We start from the raw sequence: 16,800 nt of genomic DNA, 5'->3' as shown, positions 1-16,800 counted from the left end.
AAACTAAAACAAGTTTTATTAGCGTAGAACTAAGTAAAATGGCCTTCCGGAAGACTATATTATACCTGTTCGACGTAGACGGCACGCTAACGAAACCCCGGCAAGTAATTACAGAGGAGTTTAAAATATTTCTGCTCGAAAAAGTAAAGCCGAATGTATCTATTGGCCTTGTCAGTGGTTCGGATTATTCTAAAATCGTTGAACAAATGAGTGGAGAGCATGTAACTAATCAGTTTGACTATGTTTTCTGTGAAAATGGTGTTATGCATTACCAGCAAGGCGTGCTCAAAAGTACTCAAAGTATTTTACAGTACATTGGCGAGGAAACTTTACAAAAAGTCATAAACTATTCACTAGGGTACATGTCTAAGTTGCAGCTTCCAGCTAAGAGAGGTAACTTTGTTGAATTCCGATCTAGTATGATCAACCTTTGTCCTGTTGGACGCTCCTGCACTCAAGCAGAGCGAGAAGAGTTCTCACGCTATGATATAGAACATAAGGTCAGAGCAAAATTTGTTGAAGCATTACAAAGAGAATTTCCAAATTCAAAATTAACATTTGCACTCGGTGGCCAGATCAGTGTAGATGTATTTCCAACTGGATGGGATAAAACTTACTGTCTCCAACATGTAGCTGATGAGAACTTTGATGAGATACACTTCTTTGGAGACAAGACTACACCTGGTGGTAATGATCATGAAATTTACAATGATCCCAGGACTATTGGCCACAAAGTTGCATCACCAGAGGACACACAAGGGCAGTTGAAACAGTGCCTTAGTATTCACTAACATTTTACTTAATGTAAAACTTTCAATATTGTCATGCTTATTAATAGTTAAATGCACGACGTTTTATTTTAACTTGAGTATGAAGCAGAAAATGTATTGTTAATTTTATTTAAGATCATATTTATTTATAAGTCAGGATTAAAAAAAAAAAATTGGAAATTATGTTTCATCAAAAATATAACATATTTTATATTTATAATTTTTAAAATACAACATATTATGAAATTTAATAATACATATGTATATAGAAATATGAATATAAAAATATCTAAATATGTACTGTAACTTAACAAGACAACAACAGCAAAAAATCACAGCTTTTCTATATTTCAGCCCATCAATACAATTGTGCAGTGCCAGAGAAATAGCTTCTGCCAGGGTTGCAAAAAAATGCTTTAAATTTGATAAATATATGACTTTTTCTAAAATTTTGTCCTGTCAAATCCCTGACACTGTATGTTGGTGTGAATTCTATAACAATATTTATTATACTAATTTAACAATAAATGCATCAATGTCCTTTATACTGGGGTTTTCTTTTCTCAATGAAGGACAGCATGCCTTCACGTCTGTCCTGTGTTGGGATGTTTAGCTCATAACACTTCTGCTCCACTTCATATCCATCCTGGAATAAAACAAAATTTTGTTTGCTAAAAACATTGCTGTGATAACCCAGGTCATATTTTTCTTTGTTAAAAGTTAGTTACAACTCTTAAATTTTTAAATAAACAGCTCTGGAGGTGGATAGGGCAAAAGTGTGTAAAAGTTTTTTCATTCCAACTACGCCTTAAATTTCAAGTGGAGCATTTCAAACAACTGGAAAATAACATGTAATATAAAATATGACCTGTCTGAAATTAACACAAGCAAATACCTTGATGCTAAGTTGGACTCCTTCATTGATAGCTTGTTTGGCACAGCGCAGAGCTATGGGAGCATTGGAGATTATCTCCCGTGCTATACTAATTGCTCTTTCGTATGCTGCATTGTTCGTACTGTTTTGTGGTACTACATGATTCACCACACCTACAATGCAAATAGTAATCAGAGTTAAATTGAGATTTGAAAAAAAAACACAGCACAGTATGAACTTGGAATGTGTTGTTTTACGTTTACATTATAAATCTTTTCTAAAAAATTTTGTATGATCTGTCTGTAACCTCTTTCTAGTCTGTAACCTCTTGAAGACTCATCTGCACATTTTTATTAGATGAGTAGCATTGTGAAAAATTGCGTAACAAATTGTAAAAGGTCGAATTCTGTACATGTAAAATAATTTAAAAAATATATAGGGGTTACTTTTTGCATTTTTGTTATTTTGTCTATATCAATGGCCACATACTGAAACTAGTGAATGAGTTCAAATGAAATTTTGCACAATTTGAATCCTATTTTTGGTCACGCTTTTAACCATAACTCAGCCAAATATTAACTGATTTTAATAATTAAAATAAATTAATAAATATACTATGGAAATACACACATCGCTATCTAGCTCCAAATTAAGCGTAGCTTATGTTATTGGGTACTTAGATAACTGATAAATATTTTTCTGAATAATATACATAAATGCTTATAAGAATAAGCACCCAGACACTGAAAATCAAACATGTTTATCACACAAACATTTTCCAGTTGAGGGAACCAAACCCACAGCCTTTACTCAGAAAGCAGGGTTGCTGCCCACGGCGCCAATCGGCCGTCACACTAAGAATTATATTTGTACTGGATAGGATTACTATCACTTTAATATTGGCCTGCCAAATTGTGGTTAAATCGGATAAATATGATTGGACATAGACATAACTCTTCGGCAGACAGCAGCAAACCCCTCACTTAACGCTTAATGATACTGGATAGATAAATAGCTCATTTATGAGGACTTGAGTGCTAGGACTAAATAAAGATTGTTAGATATGAAAAATGAAATGTATTTCTCTTTCTCTTCTTCTCTTTAGCATATGAATTAACTAGCAATGCTATCCCAATTCTTCCTTTTACAATTACTATTCTTTGTTAGTCATAGGAGCTGAGATTAATAGGTACCAAAATTATTTTTCAAATTTTCAAAGACGGACAGACACCCATCCATTTACTATACAATTGAAAAAACTTTACATATTTTGTCTTTTAGTGTCTGATTTATTGAGGTAGGCGTAGAGTATGTCGCAGTATGCTTTGGCCCGTGATTTACGCCGGCGAAGCCGCAGGTAACATCTAATCATTAATTAAATACATACTTATTTGCAATACTTTATCAGTTAAGGTGATTACTAAATACCAATAAACAAAGATTATATTGTTAAGTAAATAATATAAATAAAATATGAACTTAACTAAATGAAACATGTTATAATTAAAACATTATATATGTATGTTATTTGATAAGACTGGAGACTTTATTGTATGATAAGTAATGTTGCTATGTGTAGTATTTACATATGTTACATAATATGATGTCAATATGTCAATTCTTACCAAGATCCTTAGCTTCCTTCCCAGTAACAATTCTTGAGGTAAAGATCAGTTCCTTGGCAATGTTAGGGTGTATGACCCTGGGGAGCCTCTGAGTGCCCCCTGCGCCAGGTATGAGGCCACGTCCTGTCTCCACCAAGCCAAGTTTGGCTGTTTCTGCAGCTATCCTTATATCGCAGGCTAAAGCTAGTTCTAGGCCTCCCCCTACAGCCACTCCTTCAACAGCAGCTATAGTGGGCATGGGCAGGTCTTCTATTTCAATGAATGTGTTCCTCAGTGTTCGCACAAATGTTGCAACCTCATCGTCATTCATTTTAAATCTCTCTTTGAGGTTGGCTCCTGGGGAAATATTGTTTAAATAAAAAAAGGATATTCCCATACACACTTGCAAATTATGTTAAATAAAAAAAAATTATATAGGAAACTGAACAGACTTGACGTTTCAAAAGTGCTTATATTAGGCCTACTTGAAATAAATGAATTTTGAATTTGAATTTGAACAGGTTGTCCAAAATCTATAATACTATCAATAAGCCCCCTCCCACAATTTCAGAGGTTACATCTTACACAAGTTCTGCTCGGTGCTTTACACATACCATCTTCAGAATTCAGAATAATTCTTTGAAAAATTACATTAAGGCCTGCTGAAATACGTGGAAGTAGTTTTCTTCGGATATTTAAGTCATCTAAAAGACTGTGTGTTAAAATCTACTTATAAATATTATGTTTGTTATATTTATATATATTATGTATATTTTATATTTATATATTGTGTATATTCATTTAAATTATATATGTATTTGTATCTTTACATTTTTGTATTTATGTATCAACACTCTTGGCACTATCCTGTTCTCTTGCTGTAAGTCCTATCTACAAAGGTTGCATGTAAGCGATTGCTTGGCGGCTTACTTTGCATGTCTACATTGTGTACTGTATACTCCTTACTGTTTCTTTTCCTGTATGTTATACGTGCAATAAAGTGTTTCTTCTAAATTAAGTAATTTATTATTTTTTGCAATTTTTTGTGCTATTTGGCATCAGTACTATGCCACGATGATTAAAAAGGCTCTGTCTTTCCATAGCTCTAACTTCTTTGAAATTGTTTTTTACATATTTTTATTCTTCCATTTCTCTTTTTGCATAAAATCAAAAAAGTAAATACAAACTCACCAGCACAGAATATGCCTTTGACTAAACTGTGGAGTATGACCACTGAAATTTTTGTATCCTCTCTTATTAATTTATTCACTTCCTTCATGCTTTGTAGGAGATCAAACCCCAATGCATTTTTGTTGTTAGGGCTGTTCAAGCCATACACCGCAATGCCGCGGTCGTCGCCACTCAGCTTTTGGAACACTACCGGCCCCACATTCTCCGCTTTTTGGTTTATTGTTGACACACATCGTAAACTTAATTCTCTAATTTGTTTAAATGAGCTTATTCTTGTTATAATCATTTTTAATTAGACAACTAAAGCACTAACCTAAAATTTAAATATGAAGACACTGACACTGTTAAATATTATTTAGTATGTACCTCTGATAACAATAATGCTACACTACGCTTTGAGATTAATTTAAACGAGTGCGCTCGTTTTAGTTAGCGGCGAAAATAGTCCTCAGTGATAATAGTAATAATTATTAAACACGGTATTGTTACAAATTTAACGAATCCTATGTTTTCGTTAAGGTAGGCACATTAAATTAACATTCTAGAAAATTAATTAAAATTCATACCTAGATGTTTGATTTGAATTTTGAAACTTGGTTATTGGTATTTTGATGTTTGGCGTACCGTTTCCTGTCATATGACGTACAAAGAAGATAGGTACATCTCTACATTATTGATAAAGGTAACAAATGAAGTGCATTGATTTAATATGTTACTGTCGATGAATTGAGTTAGGTACGTTAGGTATTCTAAATTCTTGATTATATAGCATACTTATGTGCAGGACAGCGCCTGTGTTCGTTAGGTGCGAAACCTATTAAGCGCCTCTTTTTCGTCAATCTTCTATCTTCATGTTCCAACTTATTTATTTTATTTTTTGTTAATTTTGACCAAATAAAAATTGGTTGTCTGTAAAGTCGGTATACGGGCGAAAGTTTTACGTGACAACGACTTTGAGTGGTAAAATAATTTTAATGTGAATATTCATTCGTATAGTAGGAAGAAGGATGAAATAAAAGTAACAATTTAAAACATTTATTTATACAAAGAATTATATTTAAAACATTAATTTATACAAAGAATCTCGCACTGAATTTCATATTAACAAAATTTTATTTTTACCTTTACACATACATACGTATTTATATACAAATATACATACAATAACTTGCAATACATTTGCGTACAATGAAACAGCGTTTACTACAAAGGGACGCGTGCCTTTCACTTTTTATGTCTGTCTCTCTCGCTCTTAGGCGGGCTAACCATGCCCGAGTGGAAGGGACGCGTGCCTCTCACTCGCTCTCATTGTGAGCGCATAACGTGAGCGGAGCGTAACGCAGTTTCTTGAAGTGTCACCCGGCAAACCAATTTATAAGACGTTGTCACGTCAAAATTTCTCCAGTTTTACATACTCAAATAACATTTTCCTAAACAGTAAAGTCCTATTCTTAAACTGCTTACTACAAAAAATAAAAGCTCTGAATAGAAACCAACCCGCACAACCAATCCGCAATGGTCCAGAGTAGTAGACTACGGCCTTAACCCCTTCTCATTGTGGAGAAGACCAGTAGCATAAAATATTTTAATTATTTTTCAGCGTTCAGACAGGCTTCAAAGTAATATTTTTAAAAATGCCGCGAAACGGCCGTGCTGCGTGACGTCATCTGTGTGTAAATAAAATTTATAAAGTCAACGTTTGTGAATTCGACAAGACGAAACGTGAAGGATTAATAAATTCAAATTCAAATTCAAATTCATTTATTTCAAGTAGGCCTACTTTATAAGCACTTTTGAAACGTCAAGTATGCATGTTTGTGTGACTCTACCACCGGTTCGGAAAGCAGATTCTACCGAGAAGAGCCGGCAAGAAACTCAGTAGTTGCTCTTTTCCAACATCAACATTTACAATCATTTTGCTATCTTGCGGGAGATGAGAGCGAGGCTGGCTGCTTCCATTCTACCTTGTCATTGAGGAATTCATCAAATGTATAGTAACCTCGCTGTACTAGATGCGTTTTGACACATTTTTTAAATGTATGCATTGGTAGGTCAAGAATTTCCTTAGGAATCATGTTGTAAAAGCGTATACTCAACCCCACAAAGGAGTTCTGCACCTTTCGCAGACGATATGCAGATATCACTAATTTATGACCGTTTCGGGTAAGTCGATTGTTAATTTCAGCTTTTAATTTATAAAGAGTAATATTTTGCCTCACAAAGACTATATTATTATAAATGTATTGCGAAGCTACTGTAAGAACTACTGAAATAAAACATTTAAGCTATAGAAAAAAGTAAAACGTAGAATCAGATGGAAACGGGTTATTTGATAAATCTTAACAGAAATAGCGTCGATGAGTATATCGACAAAGTACTCGGCACAACCTTATCGTAGAACTGATCAGAGTTTCATATCGTCACAATATTTATTTGTAATTTTTTATGATAAAGCCTGTACAGCGTACTATAGTATAATAGAGGTCAGTGATATAAATACATTTTAGATTTTTGGATATTACTGATCGATTACCTTTTACGGCATATAGTTTGAAAGTATTCGACGATAATTTTTCGCTAAAACGTGTCAGGTACGGCGGCTCGAAGGGTGGCAGGCAATCTATGCCCTACGACGATGATAAAAAATAACTTCTTTTTCACAAGAAATCAGAAACCATCGAAGTCGAGGGCATCCGCTAGTGAAGAATAAAGAGTTTTATACTTTAAAATAAATAGTACTGGGGCACAAGAAACAGGCTACGGAGATAAGGATAAAAACTATAATTAATATCTCTTTCTTTCTCATCCTTTACGTAATAGATTTTCTTTGTCTACGGCGAGTACTACTAATCTATAGGTGAAAATTCCTGTCCTAAGTCCTAAAATTGTTCCTGTGGGATATGGAGGGTAGAGGTAAGGAGAGTCATCTTATATGGGAGAAAAGTTGAAAAAGTGTCCAGTGTATGCGCTAAATAACAGTTCAAAAATCCTCCACAATGGCGCTGGTGGATGCACAGGGTATGGTATGAATGTAGCAATCGTAGATGAATTGAAGTATGCCGAGTTAAAAAATTTAATGTCATTATCGACTAAAGTAGTTAATTATTGAGAATTTCAACAACTTACGTTGTACAAAATATTGTGGTAAATATAACCTTACTTCCTTGTTTATTTTTCAAGCCTACTCTAACAATATTTATATTTGGCGCTTCTTTTAAGAGTTACCCTGATGCAAATGTGGCGCCATCCTAATTTAATACATTTTGACGACACTTTTTCATATATACAGATGACTCTCCTTACCTCTACCCTCCATACTGTGGGATTCTATCATTCTTAACAAAACGTTATACAAAACGTGTAACTTTATAACTAAACGCGGAGGAAGTCGCAAGCGACAGATTATAGTGAAACTAAAATATGACTGTTCACTGTTGATAGTTTATAATCTTTGTAACACTTGACATGTTTTGACAGTGTCTTTATCTAAAACACGAGGCAAATAATTATAAAATAAATTAGGAAATATCAACATAATTAACTGTTAACAATTGATCAAAAACTAAGGAGTTAAAGATTTCTTGTCTTGATACAGCGCAAAAATGTCGCTGGAGCCATACCAATGCGCCCTGGAACCTGAAACGAATACGAGCCTGCAGGTTTACCTTTTCAAAGACGTGAAAAATGTGGAAGCTATACGGCAGAACATTATAAAAGGTAGATGGAAGTGCTGTGTAATTAAACCCAGTTTAATCGTGGATATGTTTCAAGTGGCCGTGGCGGCCAATCGCGCGGTCATATCCGAGAAATCACGGACTATGGTGACCAAGACTGTGTATGCGGAACTTTTGTACAACTTGTCGCTATCGAAAAATATATCGCAGAGTCTTAGCAAATTTGGAATAGAAAAAGACAATAGCATATTAATTTGCTTTCTGATAAACAATAGTTATGATGCAAGTCAAGATATTGTTAAGGAAATAGATGGTGTGCAGTGCCCACAGACCGACTTGAGCAGCTTCACCAACATGACGGATGTAAAAACTGTGTATAAACTGAATAATTTGAATAGTGAAGTGGATTTATTGGATATTATTGTTAGTAAAATGGTTACTAAAAATTTTATAAACCACTAGGTTTCAAACTCTATTCTTGTTTCACAGTGGAATAAGTGAATAGTGTGATAAATTTATCAAAATTGGCAAAGTAAATTATCGTTGATTTATGGTATGCATCGAGATTTACCATGTTCATATTAACTATGCACTTGGCCAGTAACAAGTTTCCATTGTCAATGGTTTCAAAAATGATTTTAAATAAAAAATTTTCAAAGACCCTGCATGGCTAACATGAGCAGAAGACATTTTTATCCCCAAGAAAAGGATAAAAGTGTATCTTGTCCCACACCTTTATTTCGGAACACTGACACACCAGTGGAAATAATATGTGATAATAAACAGGGGTAAAGTTCTCCTATTCCAGGTCAATATACTGTAGCAGGTGGACACATTCATTTTATCCCTTGTCACTTGTCAGGGTATATAATTGATGTCTCCGGCCCATGGTAGACTTGCCGGTGAGGAACATGTGATTAAAATTCTATTGTAAGTTGTTTTTTTAGAAATGCTGTTATATATGACTGGCACCCAGTTGTTCTGTACACTACTGAGGACTTTACAGAGTTAAATATTAAATAAAAGAAACAACTCTGAATCATGTTTTATTTTAACAACAACAATATTAGTATGTAAAATGTACATAAGATACATAATATGTAAAAGCGATGATGTAAATCATATAGACAAAACACAATTTTTACAATAACTATCCTCTAACCACATTAATTCCCTCATTGATGCTACCAGCCCTCTCATTTTGATCACAAGTTGTTCAAAAGTCACCCTTGCAACCTATTCCGAGTTGAGTTGTGACCATTTAGACTGCACTTATGAACAGTTATGAACATACAGCACCACATTGAAATCTTAAAAACTTGGTAGAACAATGGTCTGAAAAAGTTAAACAAGTAAAAAATCGCAAAATGTGTAACTAAGTATCTGTACAATGGTGCTAAACTCTGTTGAAAACAAAGTTGACAGCTCAAGAAGTTAGGATAGCAAGGACCAAAACATGGCTTTATTCTATAATCCATTTGTTTTCATTTGGCTATTGGCCTAATAAACATAACATAGCATAATATGGGTATAGTTTTCAGGAGGCTGTCAGAAGTGTGTCAACACTATTCAACATAAGAACGGTATAGAAACAAATGAGAGAGCCAGTTGCACACTATAAATAACAATTCCCCAGAATTGTGTAGCTTTTCCGACAGTTTCTGACCAGTGCTGACCTTGCTTGCAAAATACACGATTTATGGCCAAGTTGGTATGTAGAGGATAGCAACTGTCAGAAAAGTGTCACTACAATGGTTGGTCGGCCCCATCGCCGCCGTATGGCCGATAAATTTGTTCATTGTGGTAAATGCTCCATATCGTTTAACCTAACTCTATAGACTTACGCATTCTCAATTGATTTCACTCGTTCGGTGTAAACTCAAATAAAGTCCGCCGCTGACTCAGGCCACAACTAGATTTCAGGCCATCGCCACGTACAGAATTGGCAGAGCATTCCCCACGCAGACAAAAGGCACGTGAACGTGGATCTGTGAACTGCGACGCACGTGCGACGGTGCGAAAGTGAACGTAATAGAAGCAAATCCTACATTGCTGGCATTCTTTAATTATTTATTATTGGCTAAAATACTATTATTTTGCAAGAAAACAATGAATTCAACGGATAACTACAATAATTATTGTGATTGTTGTTATGCTGTTGTTGAACAGTACAAGCTTGTTTCTCGAAGATATCTCGCTATGTTCAGTGCGGCTTGGGTCAGTGACTGTGACTTCGAAAGAAAGCTTACTACACTCGTATATTTTAAATCTATATAAAATAAGAACACAAAATTATATTCAGCTGTTATGTTACGTATTTTAAACCTTAAATAATAAAAATAATGGCATCTAGTAACTATTGAGTTTTAGGAACTTTCTGATTGCTAATCACGAACATTTCATTTTGGGAACGTAAAATTATTTTTTTAATAAATCAACTCAATCAATTTATATAGTAAACACAGTTTAGCAATTATACAGGTCAGAAACAGATGTACCGAGTTGCGAAAGATGCGGGCGGTTTAGTTTAGAAACTAGCATATCACTGACTTGTACGTCGCACCACCTGATACCAGTCGCGCCTTCATACATTGGGTCGTTCTCGTTAAAAGTTGTGAGGAAAAGCTTAATTTACTAATTTGTCTCAGTATTGGCAATTTATGTGCGAGAGAGAGTCAGTTAGTACCTATTTCTTTTATTACTTAAAGCGCGCAGCATGTTAAAGACCTGGAGACCGGGAAAAGTTTAATTTTTTGTTCAGATTCGAGTGGGCGCCGTTGGTCAGTTTCTTATTGCAACGAGGTATAGTTTAAGTTATAGTTTCGGGACTGTTCGATCGCTAAACTCTGTCTTCCACGAATGAGTGAGTAAAGGGTAGGGTAGAGGGAAGAACACAAAGCTGCCGTCCGAGTATAACCTACAGTATGTTAATATATCGCCGCGGAGCACCTCTTATCACTGCTTACCGTAATATGCTAACATTTCGCTAAGTACAGCTTACAATACTAACCACTCCCCGAAGATCCAGCCTGCCGTGTTAAAACCATCAATCGGGCACAATATCAAGACTATTTTTTTTACAGAATTAATACAACTTTGAAACACGAAGATTGCACGACCTACTAGCTAAACTGGCAGGTCGAAAAAATGGTCCCTCCTGTCCAACAGAACAGAAAGAAAACGCATTATATTTCGGCCTGTCGGTTAAGCAGTAAAATACATGAGATGATTCTTTAATCTATGTATCAGTCGCTGGATAAGATTTTTATTTTTTCTCGACGAAGCGCGAAACATTGGACTAAGGGAATGTGGTACAATCCAGGAAAGGCAAAGTTAATTTTACTAGGTTTTGCGCCCAATACGAAAACTACCTGATGGCGTCTTACAATCCATCAACCCGTTTGATTATAGACTAAATAATATAGTTATACGAAAACATGACCACTATTGAAATAACGCTAGATTCGATACATAAATCAAAATACCATTTACCTGTACATGGGCACTTGTAAGGATGTTAGAACTCTACTTTCGTTTGCTACGTTATCGTTGCCATGATGATTTTAACAGTCGCACAGATGACCATTTTACAATAGCTTTAATTTGAACAGTTTTTAAGGCGGTCAGCCACACATCTAATTTGTTGAAGTACTGTGCCCAGCAGCGGGAAATGAATAGGTCGATTATGATGTTGGATTGGTTAGAAAGGCTTCGACTGCAGTCTCACATGAAGGTGGCGCTTCTAATTACTTATTCTTCCTCAATATCCTTATCAGACTAATAAATACCTGCCTTCTCTGCTGGACACAGGGCTTTTCTCTGATAGAGGACTGATATTTAGAGCGAAGAGACACACGCTGCTCCAAAGCACACTGGATTAAGTAACAAACTTAGATCCCTAGGTAACCAGGTACCAGGACCAAATGGCTTAGGATGCGCTCGAAGGCCCACACCTATATCCCGGTATACCATTGAAAAAGGCAAACATTCCGGGATCCAAAAGGATATAGTTCATTGTAATTACAGATAATGCGAAATCTGTGCCAATTTGGTGGTACGCAAATCTATAATCACTGAACATAAATTACTAAACTGACAGATCTAATAAAGAGTGTTATGTAATTACTATTAGTGTTAACTGCTTATAAAATTGTGAAAAGGATAGCATTACTTTTAGATCTGCTAATTTAGGGAAGTGTAAGTTAATTTAATATCCACAGTAATTGACAACAATTTTATCTTCTCTCTTTGGCTTAATTTGATTTCCTTTGTCCATAAATATTGGTTTCAGTCGAAAAAGAAAGACTATGAAGGTAAGCACAAGGCTGTAATAGTGTCCGTGGTAAAGTAAACCTACAAGTAAAGAAATAAAGTGGTATCGTCAATGAGATTTGCGTACACACAGCCGGGACCTGTGTAACATCGTTATTTCCGAGACCGAAGCGCGAGGGCTGTGCGGCGAGGCGCCACGCCAGCCTCTCACACGAGCTCTTACCAACTAATATAATTAACACTAAATAACTTTTAATATTGCATCGTGATTTAAGTTATAACATAGCGACACTATGTACTAATGTTACTTGTGTATTATATACAACATACATTTAGGGGCTTTTATATATCTAGACTATGGGGAAATCTTGAAGCAAAGGACTGCAGGAAAACCGAATTTCGTAGCATCTCGGCAATTTTGCTCTTATAAACATTTTTCCAAGACTAGGATGTGTTTGAAAAATTCATCGTTTGAAGTTAAAGTTATTTTTTTTTGTCAAAACGGTCACACCGTTCAGCCAAGGATAAGTTAATACCGCCGCTTATAAATATCTGGTGCGTAGTCGTCTTTCGAGAAAATTGTCTATAACCAAAGGGATACACCCTTCAAAACTACGTATAATATTAATCAAACATTATTCGCAAAGATCACCAAAGACAGTTTTCCTGAATCCCACTGTCCCAAATAAGTGGAACGCCTTGCGCGGTGGCTACAGGGTGGTGGTTAATATACAGCGATATATTTGGCTAAATTACCTCATTGTTATCCCGTATCGTTTGATATTGCCGTAAATGATACCACAGCTCAGGTATCATATAGTTGGATAAAGGAAGACGTCTCCGGGCAAACGTCCATCGGTCCAACGAGCTATGTGCCGTAGCCAACGGTATATTTGTAAAACTGCGGTACCACTGAATACATCTCCCAAAGTAACAAGGTATATGGTCGGTACATGTACACGGTACACGGTCGTATTTAGCAACTCATTATGAATTTGTTCAGCGTAATATAATTTATAACATTTTTAATGTATTGCATTAGTGTCTTTTAAAAAAAATAAATGCGTTTTTAAAATATAATCAAGATTGAAAGTAAAATGGTATGATTTGAGATGGTATGATCGCTGGAAATATTTAGGAATCGCACAATATGGCACTATGCAGTATGCATTTCGGTGGGCAGACGTAACTAAAGACCCACAACTAAGCGCTATAAGGATGAAAACATACTTATAACACGCGACGCGGTATTGATAAGTTTCTTTAAAGAAACTTGCAGATGGAGCGCATTCTTGTGTTAATATTATACTGGGAGTTAGTTAATATTATAAATTAGGTGTACAGTTTACATATACGAGATTTTGAGATGGCCATTGTATAATTAAACGGTCCTTAACTTATTTTTCATCAAGCAAAAAAGAAAATATATATATTTTTTTTATTCTACGATGTCTGATTTAGTCTAAGATGGTAGCGGGCTAACCTACGTATACGTGTCATCGCACCGGAACACTAAATCCCTTAGCGGCACGTCTTCGTCGGTAGGTTGGTAAATAGCCAAGGCCAAAGCCTCCCACCAGACCAGACCAGAGAAAATTCAGAAATTATAAATTCCCAAATTGCCCTTGCACCCGGGAATTTCTTAATTTCATAGCGCTGACCTTTGCGTCAAAAAGATCAATATTTAGTCCCTTAAAAACCGTTTTTATTCTTACGAAAGTTTTTGGTAACTCAATAAAAGATTGTTTGTCGATGTAACGCACCACGCCCATGCAGTTTTTACAAATTTAAAGCTAGCCCTGTGAATTTGATTTTACAAAACCAGGCGTCGTATGTTGTAAGTATCTCTCCATCTTAAATTGAAACAATGCTGTCTTATGTATCGCTTGATTAAATGTTAGTATATTATATAGCTATGAATATCGTATTAATATGTGAGAAAGTCCGTATATAAAGCGCTTGAAGTGCTGTAATAAAAATTCTACTTTTCCAAAGATTTCATTCGTACATAATTATGTGACACTGAAGGGTTAACACTGTTTCCATATTTAATGTGAATCGGTATTAAAGCCCAACCTGAGAGGACCTACTGCCATCGTTTAAAGCAGTATTATTGTCAACAGACTTAAAGAAAAGGGGGAGGTTCTCAATTCGACTGCTTGTTTTTATTTTTATTATACACCGATTTTGACGATTCTTTTTTTTTCTTTTACATTAAGAAATGGGACAATATTTTGTAGATGTTTATAATGAAGGACAATTGGCTTTTATAACTTAGATATAACTACAAACCTAGCCAGTAAAAAGCGTGATATATTTTTTTACAAAAAATAACCGACTTTGTTTAACAACTCAAAAGCAAGAAATATATATTATGTACAACATTTTTAAGTCCGTGCCAAGTAAAATGTAAAGAATTACTAGATACTTTCCCTGCTTTGCCTTTTATATAGTAATATAAAAAGCATTACATTTGTTTTGCAAAATCGGTTATTTTTTGTAATATTTTTTGGAGTTATAATCATATAAAATGTCATGCTTACTATGTTTATTTTTATAAATACGTGTGTTGTTTTGTTTGTTTGTCTTTCCTTCACGCCCTAAGTAAGTTAACTGCTCCACTTGATTGGCATAGAGTTGGACGCAAGGACGGAGAGTAACATAGGTTACTCTTTATCCCGGGAAAACAAATGGTTCCCACGGGGAAAAACCGGAAAAAAACATGTACGAAGAAGAACGTGGGCAATAGTATTGAAATAACACTGCTTTTAGCGATGGTAGTAAGCCACGAGGCCGCGTTCTTAGTGCAGCCGCGCTAAACATCGGTCACTGTTGACAAGCAAGCACTACATCGAGGGGGTGCGCTCACTCATTTCACGATGGACACATTTCGAGCGTGTTTGAGACAAGGGCATATCTACGATTTGAATCTTACTTTTTATAAACTTAAGATTTGTTATCGTCATCAGTATACTAATTTAAACTAAACTTAAGTTTGAACAAATTTTCTTATGTTTGAAAAAACTTAAAAGCGTCACTTTCACGAGTTTTTTTTTTGCATTGATAAGCATATCGCGGTCTTAAACAAGCTTAAACTTATATCTAGAAATTTGGAAATCCCTTGGTAACGCACCTACGTCCAAAAAAACTGTTATAATCACATGTTCAAAAAAATATTCCGAGGTTTTATATATGTTTATGAACTGTTGATGTTTTATATAAACCTTTAAATATACTATGTTTGTATTAACAAACGCAAAACATATTTCACGTACGACTATTTTCCAAGTGTACGTAGCGACTTTACCACCGGATCGGAAAGCAGATTCTCGTCTGGCTGGTCACAGATGGGACGCTTGCCTTGGTCACCATCACACCGAAGCAGTCGTATCACCATAATATATCACAGATGCATGGCGTTCACTGCTATACCCCGGGCTTTTGCATCGTCACTTACCCGGTGAGATCGTCGCATTAAAAACTTTCGCTACGTTTAAAACGCGGTAAATGATGGACGTGTGTGCGTTCAGTGGGCATGTGTGAGTTGCGGGCAACTTATCGGTACGTGGGGAGACGCGCGCTACGGGAGTTGCCGTTGTTCCGTTTGGCTACTTGTACAACCTGCAAATACAATTATAGGTAACGCCGCAGCTCTTCGCTCGCACTAGCCTAAGGGACCAATAAACTTCAGCACTTCGCATGCAAGGAACACATTAAGCATTGGGACACTCTCTGTACATCAACCTAAGACACGGGTGTTAAGCCTCCCGTGCCTGTTAATATATCGGCACCCATGTCAATCAGAGCGGAACACAGCGGTGCAACAATGCTGCTCAGCGGCAGAAATAAGGCGGGCTGACACAAAATGCTCTACTAATCTGTTTGTTACATTCTTAAGTGGTATGCAGGGGGTAGACCTCGACGGGTCATACCTGAGTGTCACTGGTTGAAGGGCAGCGAGAGGGCGAGCCCGTAGAGCGAGTGTCACCGGCGCGCCTCCGACACGTACACCGACACGGTGGAGTCCTTGGAGCCAACGCCCAGCGCGCACCTGCGACAAGCGGGCGTTCGACACTTGCGCCACAATTCAACATGGCGAAGAATTGTGGCGAGCTCGGCTAGGTGTTAACAAAAATCGATAGCCTGGACAATATTTCATTTCATTTTTTTCGTAGTTTACTCACAATAATTAATATCAAATTGGACGCCAAATTTCAACTTTCTGGATCACCTGGAAGTGGTTTAGGTTTTTGACCTATATGTCGGTAAGGGATAAAATTGTTGATTTTCAGATGTTCTATGTTCACATCGTGTATATTGTATAATATCGTTTGTGTTGTATTTATGAAATCTTGTGTTTTAGTTATTTTAATGGGTTTAATGATAAGTCAACTGTGTAAATTTTGGGTGATTTT

At 35.9% G+C, this 16,800-nt stretch overlaps 3 protein-coding genes across 4 annotated transcripts in view; 1 reads left to right on the top strand and 2 right to left on the bottom strand.

Moving 5' to 3' along the window:
* Positions 1 to 17: 17 nt before the first annotated feature.
* LOC120629096 (phosphomannomutase) lies at positions 18 to 923 on the top strand. The gene has a single exon (XM_039897856.1). It carries the CDS (start codon positions 39 to 41, stop codon positions 789 to 791), a length of 753 nt encoding a protein of 250 aa, XP_039753790.1. The 5' UTR covers positions 18 to 38; the 3' UTR covers positions 792 to 923.
* Positions 924 to 1,013: 90 nt separating this feature from the next.
* LOC120629092 (enoyl-CoA hydratase domain-containing protein 2, mitochondrial) lies at positions 1,014 to 5,047 on the bottom strand. 2 transcript variants are annotated; one of them, XM_039897853.1, is made up of 5 exons: positions 5,006 to 5,047; positions 4,440 to 4,752; positions 3,270 to 3,605; positions 1,666 to 1,817; positions 1,014 to 1,416 (listed from the first exon to the last, which is right to left on the bottom strand). In XM_039897853.1, exons 2-5 carry the CDS (start codon positions 4,723 to 4,725, stop codon positions 1,303 to 1,305), a joined length of 888 nt encoding a protein of 295 aa, XP_039753787.1. In that variant the 5' UTR covers positions 4,726 to 4,752; positions 5,006 to 5,047; the 3' UTR covers positions 1,014 to 1,302. The 2 variants fall into 2 exon arrangements, with proteins under 2 accessions (XP_039753787.1, XP_039753786.1); XM_039897852.1 differs by having other exon boundaries at positions 4,440 to 5,039.
* Positions 5,048 to 8,009: 2,962 nt separating this feature from the next.
* Positions 8,010 to 16,800, bottom strand: part of LOC120629502 (regulatory-associated protein of mTOR) — a 31,973-nt gene continuing 23,182 nt past the window's right edge. The window contains exons 28-30 of the mRNA XM_039898446.1: positions 16,318 to 16,436; positions 12,513 to 12,634; positions 8,010 to 8,104 (exon numbers count right to left, since the gene is read on the bottom strand). Of these exons, the coding sequence (XP_039754380.1) occupies positions 8,010 to 8,104; positions 12,513 to 12,634; positions 16,318 to 16,436 (336 nt within the window). The remainder of the gene's footprint in view (positions 8,105 to 12,512; positions 12,635 to 16,317; positions 16,437 to 16,800) is intronic.

This window comes from Pararge aegeria, chromosome 14, assembly GCF_905163445.1.
Source record: "Pararge aegeria chromosome 14, ilParAegt1.1, whole genome shotgun sequence".
Classification (NCBI taxonomy): domain Eukaryota; kingdom Metazoa; phylum Arthropoda; class Insecta; order Lepidoptera; family Nymphalidae; genus Pararge; species Pararge aegeria.
This window is presented reverse-complemented; position numbering and strand designations above follow the sequence as displayed.